The 18,658-nt window shown below is 41.0% G+C and overlaps 2 protein-coding genes across 4 annotated transcripts in view; both read left to right on the top strand.

Annotated features, from left to right (window-relative positions):
• Positions 1-343: 343 nt before the first annotated feature.
• TEX30 (testis expressed 30) lies at positions 344-7,129 on the top strand. Of its 3 annotated transcripts, none has more exons than XM_042930081.1 (7): positions 348-435; positions 1,158-1,469; positions 3,758-3,831; positions 4,303-4,533; positions 5,302-5,353; positions 5,860-6,065; positions 6,677-7,129. In XM_042930081.1, the coding sequence occupies exons 3-7, from the start codon at positions 3,817-3,819 to the stop codon at positions 6,848-6,850; spliced, it is 678 nt and encodes a 225-aa protein (XP_042786015.1). In that variant the 5' UTR covers positions 348-435; positions 1,158-1,469; positions 3,758-3,816; the 3' UTR covers positions 6,851-7,129. The 3 variants fall into 3 exon arrangements, with proteins under 3 accessions (XP_042786030.1, XP_042786015.1, XP_042786023.1); XM_042930089.1 differs by having other exon boundaries at positions 948-1,469; XM_042930096.1 differs by lacking the exon at positions 1,158-1,469 and having other exon boundaries at positions 344-435.
• Positions 7,130-12,100: 4,971 nt separating this feature from the next.
• CCDC168 (coiled-coil domain containing 168) overlaps positions 12,101-18,658 on the top strand; it is a 29,412-nt gene continuing 22,854 nt past the window's right edge. Inside the window, exons 1-3 of the mRNA XM_042930071.1 lie at positions 12,101-12,465; positions 12,593-12,626; positions 12,728-12,767. Coding sequence (XP_042786005.1) covers positions 12,145-12,465; positions 12,593-12,626; positions 12,728-12,767 — 395 coding nt within the window. The 5' untranslated portion in view covers positions 12,101-12,144. The remainder of the gene's footprint in view (positions 12,466-12,592; positions 12,627-12,727; positions 12,768-18,658) is intronic.

The raw sequence follows: 18,658 nt of genomic DNA, 5'->3' as shown, positions 1-18,658 counted from the left end.
GGTTGGATTTTGTATATATTTGCAAATAGAGTCAACAGCACTGGCCGATTGTTTGGTGTGAGAAAATGAATAATCAGAGTTGACTCCACGTTCATTGACCTGTACCACTGTTGAAATGGAGCGGCTGGGACACGGGGAACGGTCCAGCGTGGAGGGAGTCATTGGGTGAAGCAGGGACTGGAAGTCACTCCCCACCCACCACCAGCTTGTTAGCGAGCAACCCCCCGCCCCAGTCACCCGGAAGCGGCCGGAAAACTCCCGCTCCCGGCGTGCCCTACGCGCCGGCCCGCGCGCCCGGGGGGCGGGGTCTGCGCGCGCGTGCGCCGATGCGAAACGGGCTGGCGGGTGCGGCGAGGCGGTCGCTTCGAGCGTGGTAGTTTGTTCCGTGAAGGGAGTGCGGACGGCTAGGCGGTCTCGGCCACCTTCCCGGGCCCGGTAAGTGCGGCGGCGGCGGTTGGCGCCGCTGGGTGGGGGACGGCCTCCAGAGGAAGGTGCTGGCGCGCCTGGCGGCCCCGTCTGAAACATTAGAGCTCGCGGCCGTCGCCCCTCGACGGCTGCTGGTCGCCTCCGTGAGGCGTTGGGTGTAAGTGCGGTGCCCGCGGGCCCGACCGCCGGGGTTTCGCCCTCCTGGCCGCTGGGGAGGTCGCAGTGAGGGGACGGCTCGGGCGGGCGGGGAGAGCCGAAGCGGCCGGAGCTGTGTGAGGGGGTCGCGCCGGGCCCCGGGGGCGGGGGGCGGCCACCGCGCACCCCGCGCACGCGCGCCGGTTGAGTGCACGAGAAGGTTCTCACAGGTGCCTTGGAACCCTAAATTCTTGGCGGGGGTGGGGGGGGTCGCTCCGAATTTCTTCCCTGGTCCCGCGTGCTGTCTGGTGTGCACCCACCCGGCCAGGTCATTGGCCCCCGGAAGACTTGAACTCTTCACGTGTTTGCTCGCCCGTGATCTCCAGCGCACCGCTGTGGACACACTGGACGATGCCCGCGCAGTTTTTCGGTTGGAAGTTGGGGTGGTCGTGGCGTGTCGGTCCTTGAGCACGAGATGTGATCGCCTCTTGCGCCCCCGGTATTCGTGGTCGTCGTACAAGTCCCTCCGGAATGCTCGCGAAGTACGGAGACTGCAGATTCGTCCTCAGGGTATCCCTGTGGCTCTCCTTTTACAGTTGAAGACCTTGGGGCAGAGCCAGACTGCTGCCCTGCCCTGCCCTGCCCTGTCCGAATGCGAAACCAGAGGTCGTAACCCAGACTGCGGAGACCGGGTTGCACCGTATCCCAGAACAGTTTCGTTGGTAACCGAAGTAGCCGGTGGAGAACAAGGGCACCAGCTGTGAGGAGTGGACTGTTATCCGGAAACCTGGCAGGCCGTAGAGTTTCTCCGAAAGAACCCAAACATCCAGGTGGTTTCGGGACAGTAGAGCATTCTAGGCCAAGAAAGTGGATTGAATACTGGCTCCTGGAATCTCACTAAAATTACGGTAAAGGGGTTTTTTTTTGTTTTTTTTTTTTTTTAGAAGACTTAAATTCAAATGATGGAGAGAATGGGAAAGGAAACGATAGCAGTAAAGTAGTGGGGTCCGGAAGGCAAATGTTCTTAGCAAACAGCGTAATTCTAAACCTGCAGCAAGGAACAGTGTGGAACAATTGAATACAAAACACACAAACTGGCAGCTGCCAGCGAAGGAAGTGGTGTTGGGGTGCGCCTAGGTGAAATCTGTTGCAGAGGTAATTAGATGTGCGCATCTCCTTCCCGGTTTCACACTGTCGGGTGACTGCCTTCTCCCACTAGAAGGCGGGAGGCTCTTGGGAGAACAGAGGACCTCAGGCACGGTTAACTAGGGGGCTGTGTTTATGAAGGGAGGGACGCTGAAGCCTGAAGTCCTTTATTCTCCTCCTCCCACCGAAACGCCAGGATTTTTGTAGCCAGACCGATTCCCCTCAGGCTCAAGTCAGAATACTTTTCTGCACACATAACACACACGTGTGGAAAGATAGTAAGTGGGTCACAGTGGGGGCGCCTGGGAGGCTCAGTCCGTTAAGCGCCCGACTCTTGATTTCGCCGCAGGTCCGGACCTCATGGGGTCAGGGGGTGATCGAGCCCTCCCATCAGGCTGTATGCTGAGCATGGAGCCTGCTTGCGATTCTCTCCTCTTCTCTCTGCCCTCTTCCGTCCACCCCTGCAAACAAACCTTAAAAAAAAATAAGTTGGTCACAGTGGTTACTTCTGGGAAAGGAAACTCCATGGCTGGAGGAAAAGAATGTGAGGAGGGTTAACTATTTATATGTTTATCCTTTAAAAATTTTGTAACATATGCAAATATTACCTATTCAGAAATCGAATGTATTCCTTAAAAAATATAATTGCAAGTGAATATACCCTTTGATACAGCAGTTCCTCTCCCACAAAGTTATTAAAATTGGTCTACACACGTGAGAAAATAAGGTGCATATCATTCATTGCAGTATTTTAGTAAAAGATTAGAATCACTGTCAGTGATGGTTGGTGAAATACATCATGCACAACCTTCCCTTGGGATATTCTGCAGCCATAAAACAATGAAAGAAGCTCATTGTATAGAGAAAAGAGTAAACAAAAGATGTATGTTAGGTGGTGGGGGATTCAGAAAAATATGAGTTTATTAAAAAAAGGAGGGGTGTGTGTGTATATATGTATAAAATATCTGGAAAGATACGGAAGAAGCAGGTAATATTGGTTGACTTTGGAGAAGGGATCTGGGTAGCAAGGCAAAAATGGAATGAGGGACACTTCACTGTATATTTTTGGTACCTTTTGAACTTTGAACTCTGTTATTATCTCTATTCCATGAATGAATGAATAAATGTTAACAGGAAAAAATAGATGGATAATGGAGATCTTGATGTTGGTTATACCTTGAATAATAAGAGATCTCTTCCATAGGAAGGAATGCTGTGTAACAGTCCCCAGATCTCAGTGGCCTAACATTTCATGCTCTTGGGTTCTTCAGGCCAGCATTTTTGGTTCTTCAGTGGCTTAGATCTTGGCTGGATGAGGCTGGACTCCAGACTTTACTTTCGGGTTCATATCTGCTGCAGCGTGTTATCTTTGTTCTGGGACCCAGGCTGAAAAAGCAAAAATACCTGGAACATGCTTTTCTCATGACTGGGGATGGGAGTTCAAGGGGGCTTCTGGAAATTTGCTATGTGCCAGCTCAGAAGTGGCACATTACAACTTTCGCATATATTTCGTTAGTTAATGTAGTGTCTCATAGTCAAGGCCCAAATCAGTAGGGTGGAGATGTATGTACAGTACATATTGGGGTGCTCTGCAAAGTCACCTGACAAAAGGTGTGGATACATACTTCTCTTGCAGGGTAGGAAGAAGAACTGAATGATGATAAGGAAATAACTTAATGGAAAGATACTGTGAAATTAAGTTAAAGATAGTTGGCTGAAAATAAAGATGCTTAGGGAAAAAATATGCATATATGCCAAGATACAACATTCTACTTTGGTATGAATTTTGTTAAGATTTCCATGTCAAGGTATCATATTGGCTTTTCTTATATAACATCTGCCATTCCCACACCTGGCCCTCTAACCAATTCTGGGTGCCCATGGTTTTAGGAACCTTGGAAGTAATTGAGTAATGCATATGTAAAGGCACCAGTTCTTAGAGAAGTAGTTCTAAATGTGTTTATTTCAGCTGCTGAATGTGTTCATTCATACTTCTTATGTCATGTCCATGTCTGCCAACCCACCGTTCACAACAGAATCTTCTTTTCAGGGAGATGTCCTTTGCTTCTCAGATGTAATGCACTTTAAGTTTGTTACTCAACAGTGAAAATGAATCATACAGAGGTAATACCTATTTTCATATGTTCTGCATCTTCAGGGTTCCTTTTTTTTTTTTTTTTTTTTTTTTAAGTCATGTGCCTCCAGAGTAATTTTCTTATTTTCAATTTGTACTGTGGTAGACAGTAACATTAGTGGTTAAGAGTAAGGACTTTTGGAGCAAACTACCTGAGTTTGAATCCTAGCTAGTAGCTATGTAACCTGGGCAAATTATTTAACCTATGTGCCTCCATTTTCTCATCTATAAAATGGAGGTGATAATAGTACCTTATGGAATTATTAGGAAGGTTAAATAAGTTAATACATATAAAGCACTTACAGTACTTGACAATAAGTACTTAAATATTAGCTATTGTTAATAGTGCTTTTTATTTAGAGGCCATGTGAATCATGGGTCTCACAAAACAAACATAGTTGTTCAGTTGTCTGAATAGGCAAGGAAGTAATTTTTGATCCCTTTATTCTCTTGAATTCCAGGTTAAATTAAAAATACCTTTTGGAAATAAATTACTAGATGCTGTTTGTTTGGTACCTAACAAGAGCTTAACATACGGAATAATTCTTACACATGGAGCGTCAGGAGATATGAATCTTCCTCATTTGATGTCACTGGCATCCCATCTTGCATCTCATGGGTTTTTTTGCCTGAGATTTACCTGTAAAGGCCTTAATATTGTACATAGAATTAAGGCATATAAATCAGTTTTGGTAAGAAAATTTCTTTATATTTACTTGTAACAATTCTGTTGTAAAATTCTTAATACATTTAAGACAAATTCTATTTATTTTAAAAAACTTTTAATGAATATTCTTAGAAACTCAATAGTACCTGAAAGCTGTATAATGGATTTCTCTTTTTTGCTGTCAGTTTCCATGGAGATGAATGCTCACATCATAAATATCCTATGGTACTGCCAAGGGAAGCTATTTGTGATATAATAATTTTCTTACTGGAATGACATAACTTCAGATTATATAGTTCTGAATATTTGCCTACCATACTATGAATGTACAAATAAATATAGCAGAGTTTGAAACTAAAATCCCTGGATAAAACAAAGTTGAAATTTTTTTAATCCAGATTATTTCAAACTTGATAGATTTTTCAGGGCTTTAAATTAGACGTTAGCGTTATTAAATTCTGTATCAGTTGGAAGCTTTTACTGGCTTCTTTTTTTAATGTAATTCTTAAAAATATTTAAGTACCTGAATCTTGAATTTTTTAGACTGGTGAAGTGATTTTTTTTTTTTTTTCTCACTTACTTGCCTGTATTACCCAGGATATGATTTGATAGTGACAGCATGATTGGAAATGCAAAGAACTGGTTACCTCTTTCAAGAAGACTCCCTTAAGATTTTATGGTTGTCTTTACAAAGATTTTCATACATTTCAGTAATGATGGGAAATATATGTTGGTTTTCCAGTCGAATATTTTATAGGAGAAGAATTGATAATTTTTTGGTTGGTTTTTCTAGAATTACCTAAAGACCTTAGGAGAATACAAATTGACAGGTGTTTTCCTTGGCGGTAAGTTATAATACTTGCTTTTAAATTTACTAATATTAATATAGGAACAGGTAATCAAGAATTAAAATTAATTGATGACAGGAAGCTAATTTAAGGATTTTTTGTTTTGTTTTGGTAAGTCACTTTCTTGTATAATATCAAGGTACTTTATATGTTTAAAGTAGATTTAAACCTCATAGATATGTATTGTAACCCAAAGATCTCTCCTTTTATTTATATCTCTGAGTCACCCTCTGTAAAATGATTCCTTCACAAGGATCTTTAAGTATTCTTCAGAAAAATAATTCCTTTTTTTTTTTTTTTGACTTAGGATCATTTTTAGCTCTATATAAGGAAGCTATAGATGTCCATTATGGGTATCACAGCTTGTTAATTGCCACCTTTTGGAGTTAAGTGATACAGTTATGATGGATGAACAGTAAATGAAATCTAATTTGCCATATTATCACCACTTCTTTATATGAATGTTTATATATCAAACTGAACTTAATTTTAATTGATTTTAGGTCGTTCAATGGGCTCAAGAGCAGCTGCTTCTGTAATGTGCCATATTGAGCCAGATGATGCTGATGCTTTTGTTCGAGGTCTCATTTGTATTTCTTACCCACTGCACCATCCAAAGCAGCAACATAAACTTAGAGATGAAGATCTCTATCGTATAAAAGATCCTGTATTGTTTGTGTCAGGTTCAGCAGATGAAATGTGTGAAAAGGTGATTTACAACTTGATGTTTGTGTAAATGAGAGAGTGAATGAAAGACAATTATCTTGGGAACAAGATCTTACCTGCAGCTTTCAGTCTCTTTAAAAGGTGCTGATTGGAGTAATGTTAGTTTTGTGACTTGGTTACCTGTTGCTTTGGAGAACCGAGAAATATAAGCATACTGACAGAATTCATCTGCCTGGAAAGAGTTGCTAAATGGATTGACTCTTACTTGGGAATGAAAGATTAATATCTGAATCTTGTGTTTTGGGGATTACTAGACTATACATTTGTTTTTATCATTTCAACATTCAAGCAGCCTCTTCAATTATAAAATTGACTCTTGAGAAAAAGTTAATAACTTGTACATGTTACTATATATTGCCAATAATGAGTACTTGATCTGTTTGTGGTATTGCTGTAACTGAGACGTAGACTGCCCCTTCTGTGGACATTTCTTTGCATATTCCATTGCCTCGAAAGTTGTCTGTAGAGTAAGTATTTAATAAATATTTAGTGAACGGATGCCAGTATAGGCGGTGCAGGAAAGAGAGAGAGTATCCTTATTAAACACTAAAAAGAGCATTATTAGTCTAGTATCTTCTTCTTTTTTTCCTTTAGAACTTGTTGGAGAAAGTGGCACAGAAAATGCAAGCTCCCAATAAAATCCACTGGATTGAGAAGGCAAACCATTCCATGGCAGTGAAAGGACGTTCAACAAATGATGTTTTCAAAGAAATAAATACACAGATTTTGTTTTGGATCCAGGAAATCACTGAAATGGACAAGAAATAATTGTATTTAGCTAAAAGCCATGTTATTTTGGATACAAATACAGTTCATTTGATAAAGAACAGCATACCTCTCGCATTATGAGATATTTCAGATGAATTTAATGTTCCCCCATTTTTAAAACATGTTTTAATTGTGAAATTAATGTTCTCTACAAAATATCTTTTGAAAGCACTGTTATAGTTGTATAAAGATGATGTACAAATACTGAAGGTGGTCTACATATAATTTATTTTCATTAATATAGTTAAGTTTTGAAAAAAATTAAACATTTGAATTTTGTTACACTAGAACTTTTGTCTTATTTTCTGTGCAACTGAGAAAGTAGTCTAATTTTGCAGAGCAGTGTCTTTAAAAAAGGAAAATAAGCATTACATTACTGTGCTGAGTGTGGTCAGTTTTATAGAATGTATACACTCATTCACCTAATCTTTTAAATCTCAGTTAAGGGATAGGAGGGAAGATGCATTTTCAAATATGGGGACCCTGAACATTGTTTTTGGAAACAAGTAACAACTTTCATTCAAGAAAGGTTTACCAGGGGCACCTGGGTGGTTTAGTCGGTTAAGCGTCTGATTTCAGCTCGAGTCATGATCTTGTAGTTTGTGAGTTTGAGCCCTGCATTGGGCTCTGTGCTGGCAGCTCAGAGCCTGGAGCCTGCTTCAGAGTCTGTGTCTCCCTCTCTCTCTACCCCTCCTTCACCCACGCTCTCTCTCTCTCTCTCCCTCAAAAATAAATATTAAAAAAGTAAATGTTTACTGAAGGCCTGTTACAGGCGAAGCTTGATTGGGTTTGCAAAGATGAGTAAATACTTAGCGCTTAACTATAACAGAGGAACTTGATGTCTCGACCTCTCCGAATAAGGGGAGAATGAAATAAGGACTAACATCTGTGCCGTATCTAGGCAGACTTAGGGCACTTCATTTTGTCTTAGGAAGTTCAGTCAATACCTGGACTGGACTTGGAATGGTGTTGAGTTAATATATTAAAAACACAGTGTCCGTGTTTCCTACGACGGGCACAAAATGTGATGGGGCTGATGTGTAAGTTTGTAGTGAAGGGTGTTTTTCTATAGTAAGATACTCTTTTTTTCCTGGCCTCTCTACTGCTCTAATATTAGGCCCTTCAATTGACAGCCTCAAGGTGGATTGGACAGCTTGCTGACTTTTGAGGTCCCTCATTCTCTGGTGGGGTCCATGGATTTTAATTATTTGTTAATTTTTCTCAATAGTGCATAAAGAACAGAAACCTGGGTAACAGTGTCCAAATTGTTTATATTACAGAGTGAAATTACATACCACTATGAAATCAAAATGTCAATGTCACTCAGGATATAATAGTTACTTTTTGACTAAATTTCTTAAACGAGACTTAAAAAAAATTTTTTTTTAACATTTATTATTGAGAGAGAGAGCGAGAGAGCATGAAGATGGGAGGAGGGGCAGAGAGAGGAGGAGACACAGAATCCAAAGCAGGCTCCAGGCTCTGAGCTGTCAGCACAGAGCCCGACGCGGGGCTTGAACTCACAAACTGCAAGATCATGACCTGAGCCAAAGTCAAACACTCAACCAACCAACTGAGCCACCTAAGCACCCCTGACAAGGCTTAAATTTTAAAAAAATAGTACATAGTACATAATCATTGCTTAACATTTGAAACTTTAAAACACTACTGATATCAAGGTATTATAAACACATAAAACACATCCAGAGCTGACAAATATAATTATGGTCTACAAACAAATACAAATCAATTGGGAAATATTAATATTAAAAGTCAGAAATAAGGGGCGCCTGGGTGGCGCAGTCGGTTAAGCGTCCGACTTCAGCCAGGTCACGATCTCGCGGTCTGTGAGTTCGAGCCCCGCGTCAGGCTCTGGGCTGATGGCTCGGAGCCTGGAGCCTGTTTCCGATTCTGTGTCTCCCTCTCTCTCTGACCCTCCCCCGTTCATGCTCTGTCTCTCTCTGTCCCAAAAATAAATAAAAAATGTTGAAAAAAAAAAATTTAAAAAGAAATAAAACTAATGGGAAAATAAAAAGGAAAACTTATTATAGAGCAGACCATAACATAAAAAGGACAGTGAAGAAGGTTAAAAGGTTACTAACTAGGCTACGTAGTCATATTTGTTTGCAAATTAAACTATAGGGATAATATAGGTGACCAAAGATACTACATCAAACATAGAGATGACGTATATGGTCTTTTAAAGTTGATTTTTCCGTGAGTTACTCGTAAGAAACTTCCTGATTGGTGAAATAGCTTGTCATTTGAGAGTTGTGTACCAGGGCAGGGCTGGGGAGTGTACAGCTCCCAGAGAGATGAATGGTATGTCTAGGGCTGGAATGAACATTTGTGAAAAGGGCCCAGCTGCTCCTCACAGATTTGCCATGTCTTGCAGGGAAAAGTTTGAGATTATGGTTAAAGAGCTGTCCTGGCACCGCCTCTGGTGGGCACCCTCAATAGCACGACCACTACCTAGACCAGTAGTTCTCCACCAGGAATGATCTGGCCCCCTAAGGGACGTTGGCAACGTCTGGGAACTTTTGGTGGTTATGGCTGGGGTGGCGGTGCTACTGGCATCCGATAGGCGGAGGAAAGGGATGCGGCCAGCAGTCTAATGCGCATGGCAGCCAGCCGTAACAAAGCAGGATCTGATCCACAATGTGCGTGGTTTCCAGGTGGAGAACCTGGGGGTTATCTTGAAATCCTTTCTCCCTCACCATTAGCTTTTCTACCCCCTTCCAAATCCATTTGTTCCTTATAAATACGTTGCCAGATCATGAGTTTTCAGTGTCTGATTCTGTCATCTCTCTTGTTTATGCTGCCATTACTCTTAATCCAGGCCTTCACCAGTTCTCGTCTGTGTAACAGCAGTCACCTGATTTTCCTATTTTGTGGTCTCCTTGCTTCAACAAACCAATTGACACCCTCAAGTCAAAAACTATGTTGATGGATCTCCAAAAGTGACTACTAAGGTTGAAGTCCTTGGTTCAAAGCTCTTCACAATAGGTCCTATCAACATTGTAGTCTGATTTCCCCCATACTATGAACCTGGTCAACACTGCACAGCCCTGCACAGCGCTCCGGTTAACCTGGACAACACAAAGTTTTGGAACAAGGCTTTATGCCTCGTCTTCCTGAAACTTTCTTGTTGGTCCTCACCTGTTATCAAATCCTCCTCATCCTTTAACATGCTTATATTCTCTTTCCCCCTTCACAGCTTTTTTTTTGAATTACTCCAACCAAGTAGCCCTCCTTGGAACTCATGTAGTATCTTCCTCTCTGTTCACAAGCTGCCTTTTCAGTAAATTACTGGCATATTTGCACATCACAAATACCCCATGTCAGGGAATGATTTTCACTGATCTTTGTATCCATAGAGCCCGTTTTAGTTGTTCAGTGCCTTACATATTCATTATTGAATATTTGTTGTAATTGAACTAGGATATTTATAAAGGGAGAATTTCTAACCACTATGAGCAATCCCTGGTTTTATATTGCTGTTTTATACACCTATTATTGGGACTTTTTCCTGATACATAAAAAAGGAAAAGCCTAGGGGCACCTGGGTGGCTCAGTCAATTAAGTGTCTGACTTTGACTCAGGTCATGATCTCACGGTTTGTGGGTTCAAGCCCCACGTCAGGCTCTGTGCTGGCAGCTTGGAGCCTGGAGCCTGCTTCAGATTCTGTGTCTCCCTCTCTCTCTCTGCCCCTCCCCTGCTCATGCTCTGTCTCTCTCTCTTTCTAAAATAGATAATGTAAAAAAATTTTTTTTAAAAAAAGGAAAAGCTTAGTTTCACAATGTCCAAATAGTGTGAAGAATGTGACCTTGGTACATATAATAGATATTTTAAAACTTAAACAGAATTTTTTGGAGTGTTCTCTTGTGTCTATGTTCCTATTAGTGATGGAATTTCTCTGGTGTTCATTATTTTATTTTTTTATTGTCTTCATAATTTTAAGAAATAAATCCAGTTTAGCACTTTACTTTTTATGCAGTTTACTTGAGATTAACACAGGAATAGGTTTCTGGCGTAAAGGACATCAGTGTCTACACTCAGAATTAGGTGACTATTTTTTTTTTTAAGTTTATTTTTGGGAGAAAGTGTGTGAATCCCAAGCAGGTTCTGTGCCATCAGTGCAGAGCCCGACACGGCTCGAATTCACAAACCGTGAGATCATGACCTGAGCTGAAACCAAGAGTCGGACGCTTAACTGACTGAACCACCCAGGCGCCCCTAGTAGGCAAGCCCATAGGAACAAACATGACAGAGCTCTAAAGGAGGATATTCTTTACCTCTTGCACATTCCCCATCAGCATGAGCGGTTCCTTGTCAGTTCTTACAGAGCTAGTCTGAAGCATACTAATCAGGGATTCAGTACCATAAAGCTCTGCAAGGTCTCAGGAACTATAAAGTGTTAAGACATTGAGTACTGTTTACAGTAGTTCACATTAAATGAGTTAGAGAATGCCTGCTGTCAGGCAAGAGAAATTGAGTCTGCCTTCTAGACTTTGAGGGAAAGTGAGCAGTACTTAAACCTGGTTCTTAAATACATGTGAATTCTGACATCAGGAAGCCTCACAAGGAGCCGTTCTTTGGAATCACTAGAGATAGGGCAAAAAGGGAATTCACCACCAGACGATTCCAGAATGTACCTTTGGTTTTCAGCATGTAACAGTAGATTGTTGAGGAACATTGCTACCAGGCCCCTCTGGCAAAAAGAAGTATAAAATGAGATGTTCTATCTTAAGGAAACAAAATCAGGCAGGCCCATAAGAGACAGACAATAATATCTCACCCAGTGACAGTGAGACATGCTAAAAAATGATTTGGTATCTGTCTGAAACTCAAACTGCAGCATTTCCTTTAGTTTTTTGTTCTGTTTTTTACTAACTCTGTCAACAGTACCTTCATATTTTCCTAACCACAAGCACAAAATGCAGTATTCCTGGTGGTACTAGAAAATGGCTATGTCTAATTCAAGTTTGTTCTGCATTTTTTGAATTACAGGGTGGTAATCAACTGTACGAAGGGATTGTTTATAGAATTATGTTTTCTTTTTGTGAAATTAATAAAGGATTATTTACAATTTTTAAATTTAAAAAACTACTAAAGCACCAAACATGTCTCACTAGGGAGCTTTCATTATTGCTAAGGTAAGTTGATATGAGCTCAGTTGAATACCCACTATGACACGTGCTGTGCTTAGGCCCAGACCCGTCACTGCTGCTGCACTTGATCAAGGCAATGAGCAGCACTGGACATTTTTTTCTGGCAGAGCATTGCATGGGGTTATGAGATGGGCACACCACCTTTTTGTGTTTTGGAGCATCCAAAATCGAAGACTTCAGAATGAGACCTCAACCTATTTCACATATTACATAAAAATGTCAACGGAATTTTATTTCTTTAAAAGAGCGGTGCGGAATAGACTGGAAGATAATACATTTTTGCCATTGTGGGAACTTGTAGAGTCCTGGACTCAAAATGACTGGATGGCAATCTTTTTTATAATTTTCCTAGGAATTATTTTTGAGATAATACTCATAAAGATTTATACATCCTTTCACAAGAAACCTGTACTTCCAGAAAAAGGTAGTTCAGGGGCCCAGGAGGTAAGAGCAAATGCTTGATTTCTTTCTCCCCTGTTCTTCAAAATCACACATGAGAATAACTTACAAATTTAACTTTGATATTTGGGTTACTCCTTTAACATTTATCTTATTGTCTCCCTTGAAATAGAAGGAAGACTGTTGCCTGAAAAGCATGAAATTTGGTAAATATTATATCATTTCATATTTTAATATGAAACTTGTTCAACCGGAGTTGCTTCTATTGGTGTCCTGACTTTTTTTTTTACTTCCCACTTATCTCTAGATAACTGGTCAATTTGTTCATCTTCACCTTCGGAAGAAAGGTAAGTGATACATTGTGAAATTAAATGAAACAGGTTGGGTTTGTTCTATTCAAAATTGCATTTACATCTGAATTACAGAAAAGCGTTTTCCCATATGTAAAAAAGACCACAGCTCTTCGAAGTCATAATTCAGTCGAACATTGATTTTAATGGTTGCTCTGTTCCAAGCTGTGTTAATGACTTTTCATGTGCTATTAAAATTAACCTTCCAAGGAGGTGTATTATTACTGCTTATACAAATGAGGAAAAAGAATGTTTACAGAGGTTTAGTAACTTGCTTCCCTATCCAATCTCTTTCCCCCCACACACAAAGAAGCAGTAACACCAGTTCTGATCATTCAATTGAAAAAAATATCATTTAGCACCTACCGCAAGCCAAGAAACCCTAAGCTAGGTTCTGCAAAAGTGACACCCTGTTTATACAATCCCAAAGCATCCCAAAGGATGCTAGGAATTAAATATGACAGCACTAGTCTTAACTGCTATTAATATTTGAATTGCTCTTATCAAAATCCATTCGACAATTATTAGATATATCGTCTACAATGAACATTGTGTTTGATACTGGGTTACAAACAATGAGACAGTGTCTGTTCTCCACAAGCTTACTTTTTTTCCTTTTAATGTTTTTTAATGTTTATTTTTGAGGGAGAGAGACAGAGCATGAGTGGGGGAAGGGCAGAGAGAGGGAGGCAGAGAATCTGAAGCAGGCTCCAGGCTCTGAGCTGTCAGCACAGAGCCCAACATGGGGCTCAAACTCATGAACCTCGAGATCATGACCTAAGCCTAAGTCGGACGCTTAACTGACTGAGCCACCCATGCACCCCAAGAAGCTTACTTTCTTGTGGAGGAGACATATACATAAAGGATAATTGCATTGCAGTATGGTAGCATGATGATAGATACATTAGGAGAATATTGAGGAGATACTTAAGCCAGCAGGTGTGTTGGGGGTGGCTTCATGAAGAAGGTTATGCTGGAGCTGAATTTTATTTATTTATTTTTGTAAAGTTTATTTATTTATGTTGAGAGAGAGAGAGAGAGAGAGGCAGGGGCAGAGAGAGGGAGAGAGAATCCCAAGCAGGCTCTGCATTGTTAGTGCAGAGCCTGATGCGGGGCTTGAAGTCACAAACCACAAGATCATGACCTGAGCTGAAGCTGGTACTTTAACCAACTCAGCCATCGAGGCACCCCTGGAGCTGAATTTTAAAGAATAAATAAAAATCAATCAAAAAAAGACAGCAGGGTGTGCCTGGGTGATTTCTGCTCAGGTTATGATCTCACAGTTCATGGGATCAAGCCCTGTGTTGGGCTCTGTGCTGACAGCGTGGAGCCTGCTTGGGATTCTCTCTCTCTCTCTCTCTCTCTCTCTCTGCATCTCTCTCTCTCCTTTGGAATAAATAAATTAATTAAAAAAAAAAAGACAGCCATTTAGGAGGGTAAGGAGGGTATTCCAGGACATGAGTAGATGGAAGGAAATAAGAAACAGCAGGGCTTGTGCAATCAATTATGATTATTACAGGGAAAAGATATGGCTCCTATGGTGGTGGGCAGCATATTGTAGTGAAAAAACACACATTTTGAATTTTAAAAAGTCTGGGTTTAGATCATAGTTCCTCCTCCTAATGATACTATGATCTTGGTTTAAACTCACTGATACTCCATTTCCTTACTTTTCAAATAGCAGTTAGAAGAATTGCCTCTTAGTTAGAATATGTGTAACAAAGCAAAAATACTTTGCCCTGGTACCAGAATTATTTTGGGGGGACAGAGCTATGTTTAGGAGAGCATCTTTAATTATTCTGAAGGGAAACTGCTTGAATATTGGTAGAAGCCCATGCATAACACTGGTCAAAGTGCATCGCATCAGAGACTGAGTGAATTCTGTCTTGCTTATGAGATGGGAGAGAAGAGAAAGGTGGAGGGGTGAGCATAGAGGAAGGAGGAGCAGGGGGAAAGAGGTGAGGCTCAGGACTGAATGGCATAATGGACATTGAAGGATGAGACCAGCACTCAGTATCTGAGATCAGGGAGAGCCCTGCCGGCCCAGTGTAGTCTCGCTTATCTTACATTGATCAGGTTTTGGGGGATGGTTTGTTTCGAGATTGACCACAGCCTCAGAAGTGTGTTCCTGGGAGAGTTTGCCACCATTATATGACTTTCAAAGCTAGGAGCTGTCACCGACGGGTTATTTTAGAAGTGTATCTCCTAAAGGGAGTTATCATTGATCAAAGGATTTAAAAACAGATTTCGTATTTATTTGTTACTATGACTAGAGGACTGTCCTAGGACTACAGTCCATTGAATGACTTAATGGATTTACAACTATGGATATTTACTTGTTATCATGGCTATAGACCTGTTAGTCTTTTCCTAGGAGTGTGGGGATTTCTTTTTAAAACTTTGAAGGCCAATTGAGATTGCTGGGGAGAGGCCAAAGGGCATTTCAAAAGTGGAGAGACATGTCTAATGTTTAAGTGGGTGCTATGTATATTGCTGTAACCAACTTCCCTCCATTTCTGCCTTCAATTCTGAGCCACATTTATGGGTGGTTTGTGTATGTGGATTTCTGTCCCCCACCCCCACTTACTAAACTAAAAGAAAGGGTTCGATTGTATGTCTGGGTCAGCTTGTTGTGGATGAGGGTTAATAATCAGAAACCTGCAGGCTGTGAGTGGTCACTTAGCAAATGTTTACCGAGTTCCAACTATGTGCCAGGCATTGCTGTTGGCCCCTGAGATCTATTACTGAATACAAAAGCAATGATTCTTGCCTTACATTTTATTTTTTAGAGTTTATTTTATTTTATTTTTTAAAGTTTACTTATTTTTGAGAGAGAGAGTGAGCACACACGGGAGGGGCAGAGAGAGAGAGAGAGAAGGAGAGAGAGAAGGAGAGAGAGAGAATCCCAAGTAGGCCCCACATGCAGGTCTTCAACTAAGGAACCGTGAGATCAGGACCTGAGCAGAAATCATAAATCGGATGCTTAACTGACTTAGCCACCCAGGCGCCCCTGTTCTGTCTTCTATGTTAAAAAAAAATTTTTTTTTTAAGTTTATTCATTTATCTTGAGGGAGACAGAGACAGCATGAATAAGGGAGGGGCAGAGAGACAGATAGAGAGGGAGAGAGAGAGAATCCCAATCAGGATCTGCACCACCAGCACAGAGCCCAATGTGGGGCTCAAACTCAGGATACGATGAGGTCATCACTTGAGCCGAAACTGAGCGTCAGACGCCCAACTGGCTGAGCCACCCAGGTACCTCTGTCTATCTTTCATTTTTAAAGGATTATTCTGCCAGTTGAGAGTAGCCTATATTTAGTGAAGGGTCCAAGCAGATGGGCAGGCTATTGAAAATAATCCAAGTGAGAGATAAAGGTGACTGATACCAGGGTGGTAGCAATGGGAGGTAGTGCAAAGTGGTTGGTTTCAGGATGTGCTTAGAAAAGTAGAGTCAACAGGGTGTGGGTGTGAGAGAGAGAGGGGGCAAAAATGAGTCCTGATAGTTTTGGCCTGAGCATGTAGAAAGATGCAGTGGTCAAAAACCCAGATGAAGAAAACTGAGTGGAGCAGGTTTTGATGGGGAGATCAGGAATTTTGTTTTGCATTTGTTGAATTAAAGATACTGAGTTGATATCCAATGGAGATAGTGGGTAAGTGTTTTGGAAGAGATGTTTGGTAGAGATACTAACTCTGGTGGTTGTTGGCATATGGGCAATATTAAAAGTTACGAGAGAGGATGAGATTTCAGAGGGACTGGGTGAAGAGAAAAGGAACAAGGACTGAGCCCTGAGACACTTCAAGGTGATCGGGAAGAAGAGGAGGAGCCATCAAAGGACCCTGAGAAGGAGACACCAGGGAGTTAATAGGAAACCAGGAGAATACAATGGCCTGGGAGGTCACCAGATGGACACTACGTAGAGCTGGTGTGCAAGATAGGTATCAGACCCATATCCCTTATAAATATAGAAGCAAAATCCTCAAAAACATACTAGCGACCCAAATCCAGCGGCATATTAAAGGGATTATACACTGTGACCAAGTGAGATTGTTTCTAGGAATGCGTGGTTGGCTCAACATATGAGAATTATCTACCATTGTCTTATTATGTTTAAAAACACAGTATTTTTGCTGAAATACATGTCTTGCATTAAGCTTTCCTCTTTTTCCTGAGACATGCAGACATCAATTTTCTGTATGTCTTATATTCTCACTGTTTGTTCAACCTTAAGTGAATAATCACATTCTTGTCCTGATGAAATTTTATCCTAATTATGTCTCGACACTGGTGTAACTTATTGGAGTCACTTGATTCCCCAGAATGCTTACATATCCTTCCTGTATCTGTTAGGATATTTTCATTCCCAGGGAACAGAAAACCATGATGCACACTGTCATACTAAGAGAATTTATGATATTATATAATGGGAATCCTGAGGCAGAATAGGCTGCAGAATGGATTGATACAGTAGACCAACAAGTTCATTAAGGTCCTGTATCTCTCCCTTTGCCTTTCTCAGTGTTAGTTTTATCTTGAGGTGGGTGGAAAGGTGGCTATCAGAGTTTCAAAATCAGAGCAGCAATGTCCAGAGGAAGTAAAAGGCCATTTTTCTCTGTGTCTTTCTTAGGAACAAGGCAGCTTTCTCCATAAGTCCTTACAAATCTTTGTCTTATTCTAGGATCAGTTCATGTCCGCACCTAACCTAATCACTTGGAAGTGGAAACGAGATTACTATGTTAGACTTAGTCTAATCATTTGATGTAGAATAGATGTTAGAGAGTCCACTTCCATGATCATTATTCCAATCCAAAATTGTGCTGAGAAGCACTGACCTAACATGTAGGCTTTTCTCTCAATCAGAAATAAACAGCTGTTAAAATAATCTGGGTTTATATATAGAAAGCTACAGTTAGTTTATGGTATTGGACATTCTTCTGTTGTATCTAATAAATTTCCACAAGAATATTTAAAAAAAAATTTTAATATGTATTTATTTTTGAGAGAGAGAGAGAGAGAGTGGGGGAGGGGCAGAGGGGGACAGAGACACAGAATCCAAAGCAGGCTCCAGGCTCTGAGCTGTCAGCACAGAGCCTGACGTAGGGCTTGAACTCACAAACTGTGAGATCATGACCTGAGCCGAAGTCAGATGCTTAACTGACTGAGCCACCCAGGTGCCCATCCATAAGAATATTTTTAACCTTTGGGTGCCTGGGTGGCTCAGTTGGTTAAATCCAACTCTTGATTTCAGCTCAGGTCATGATCTCACAGTTTGAGAGATCGAGCCCCACACCAGGCACCTCACTGACAGCGTGGAGCCTGCTTGGGATTCTCTCTCTCCCTCACTCTCTGCCCTTCCCCTGCTGTCATGCACACATACTTTCTGTCTGTTACTCTCTCTCAACATAAATAAATAAACTTAAAAAAAAGAATATTTTTATTCTTGTCAAATTTTCATGCAGAGAACAGAAACAAACTGATATTTCTTGTAAAAGGATATACAATAAAACCTTGGATTGTGAGTAACTTGGTCTGCAAGTGTTCTACAAGATAAACAAACATTTGATACTTTTTAACTTGATAATGAGTGATGTTTTGCAATGTGGGTAGTACATGACACCGAATGTCACATGATCACAATGGTTCTACTCCCTCTCTCTCTCTCTTTTTCTCTGCGAGATTGTGGGTGATCATCTCCCATGCTCGGATGCTTGGTCTCAGGCTACAGTGTTTGGCAGAAAGCAGTGATTTTTCAGAACTTTGGAAGGTGCCCACAACTGGCACTAGTGTATTTTTTGTCACTTCAAAGTACCTATGGACAGTCCTTTGTTTTTCCACACAACAGTAAGCTTAGGAATATTTTGCTTCATTCTAGGTCAGGCTGCCTGCAGAT

The sequence above is a fragment of the Panthera leo genome, chromosome A1, assembly GCF_018350215.1.
Source record: "Panthera leo isolate Ple1 chromosome A1, P.leo_Ple1_pat1.1, whole genome shotgun sequence".
Taxonomy (NCBI): Eukaryota; Metazoa; Chordata; class Mammalia; order Carnivora; family Felidae; genus Panthera; species Panthera leo.
This window is presented reverse-complemented; position numbering and strand designations above follow the sequence as displayed.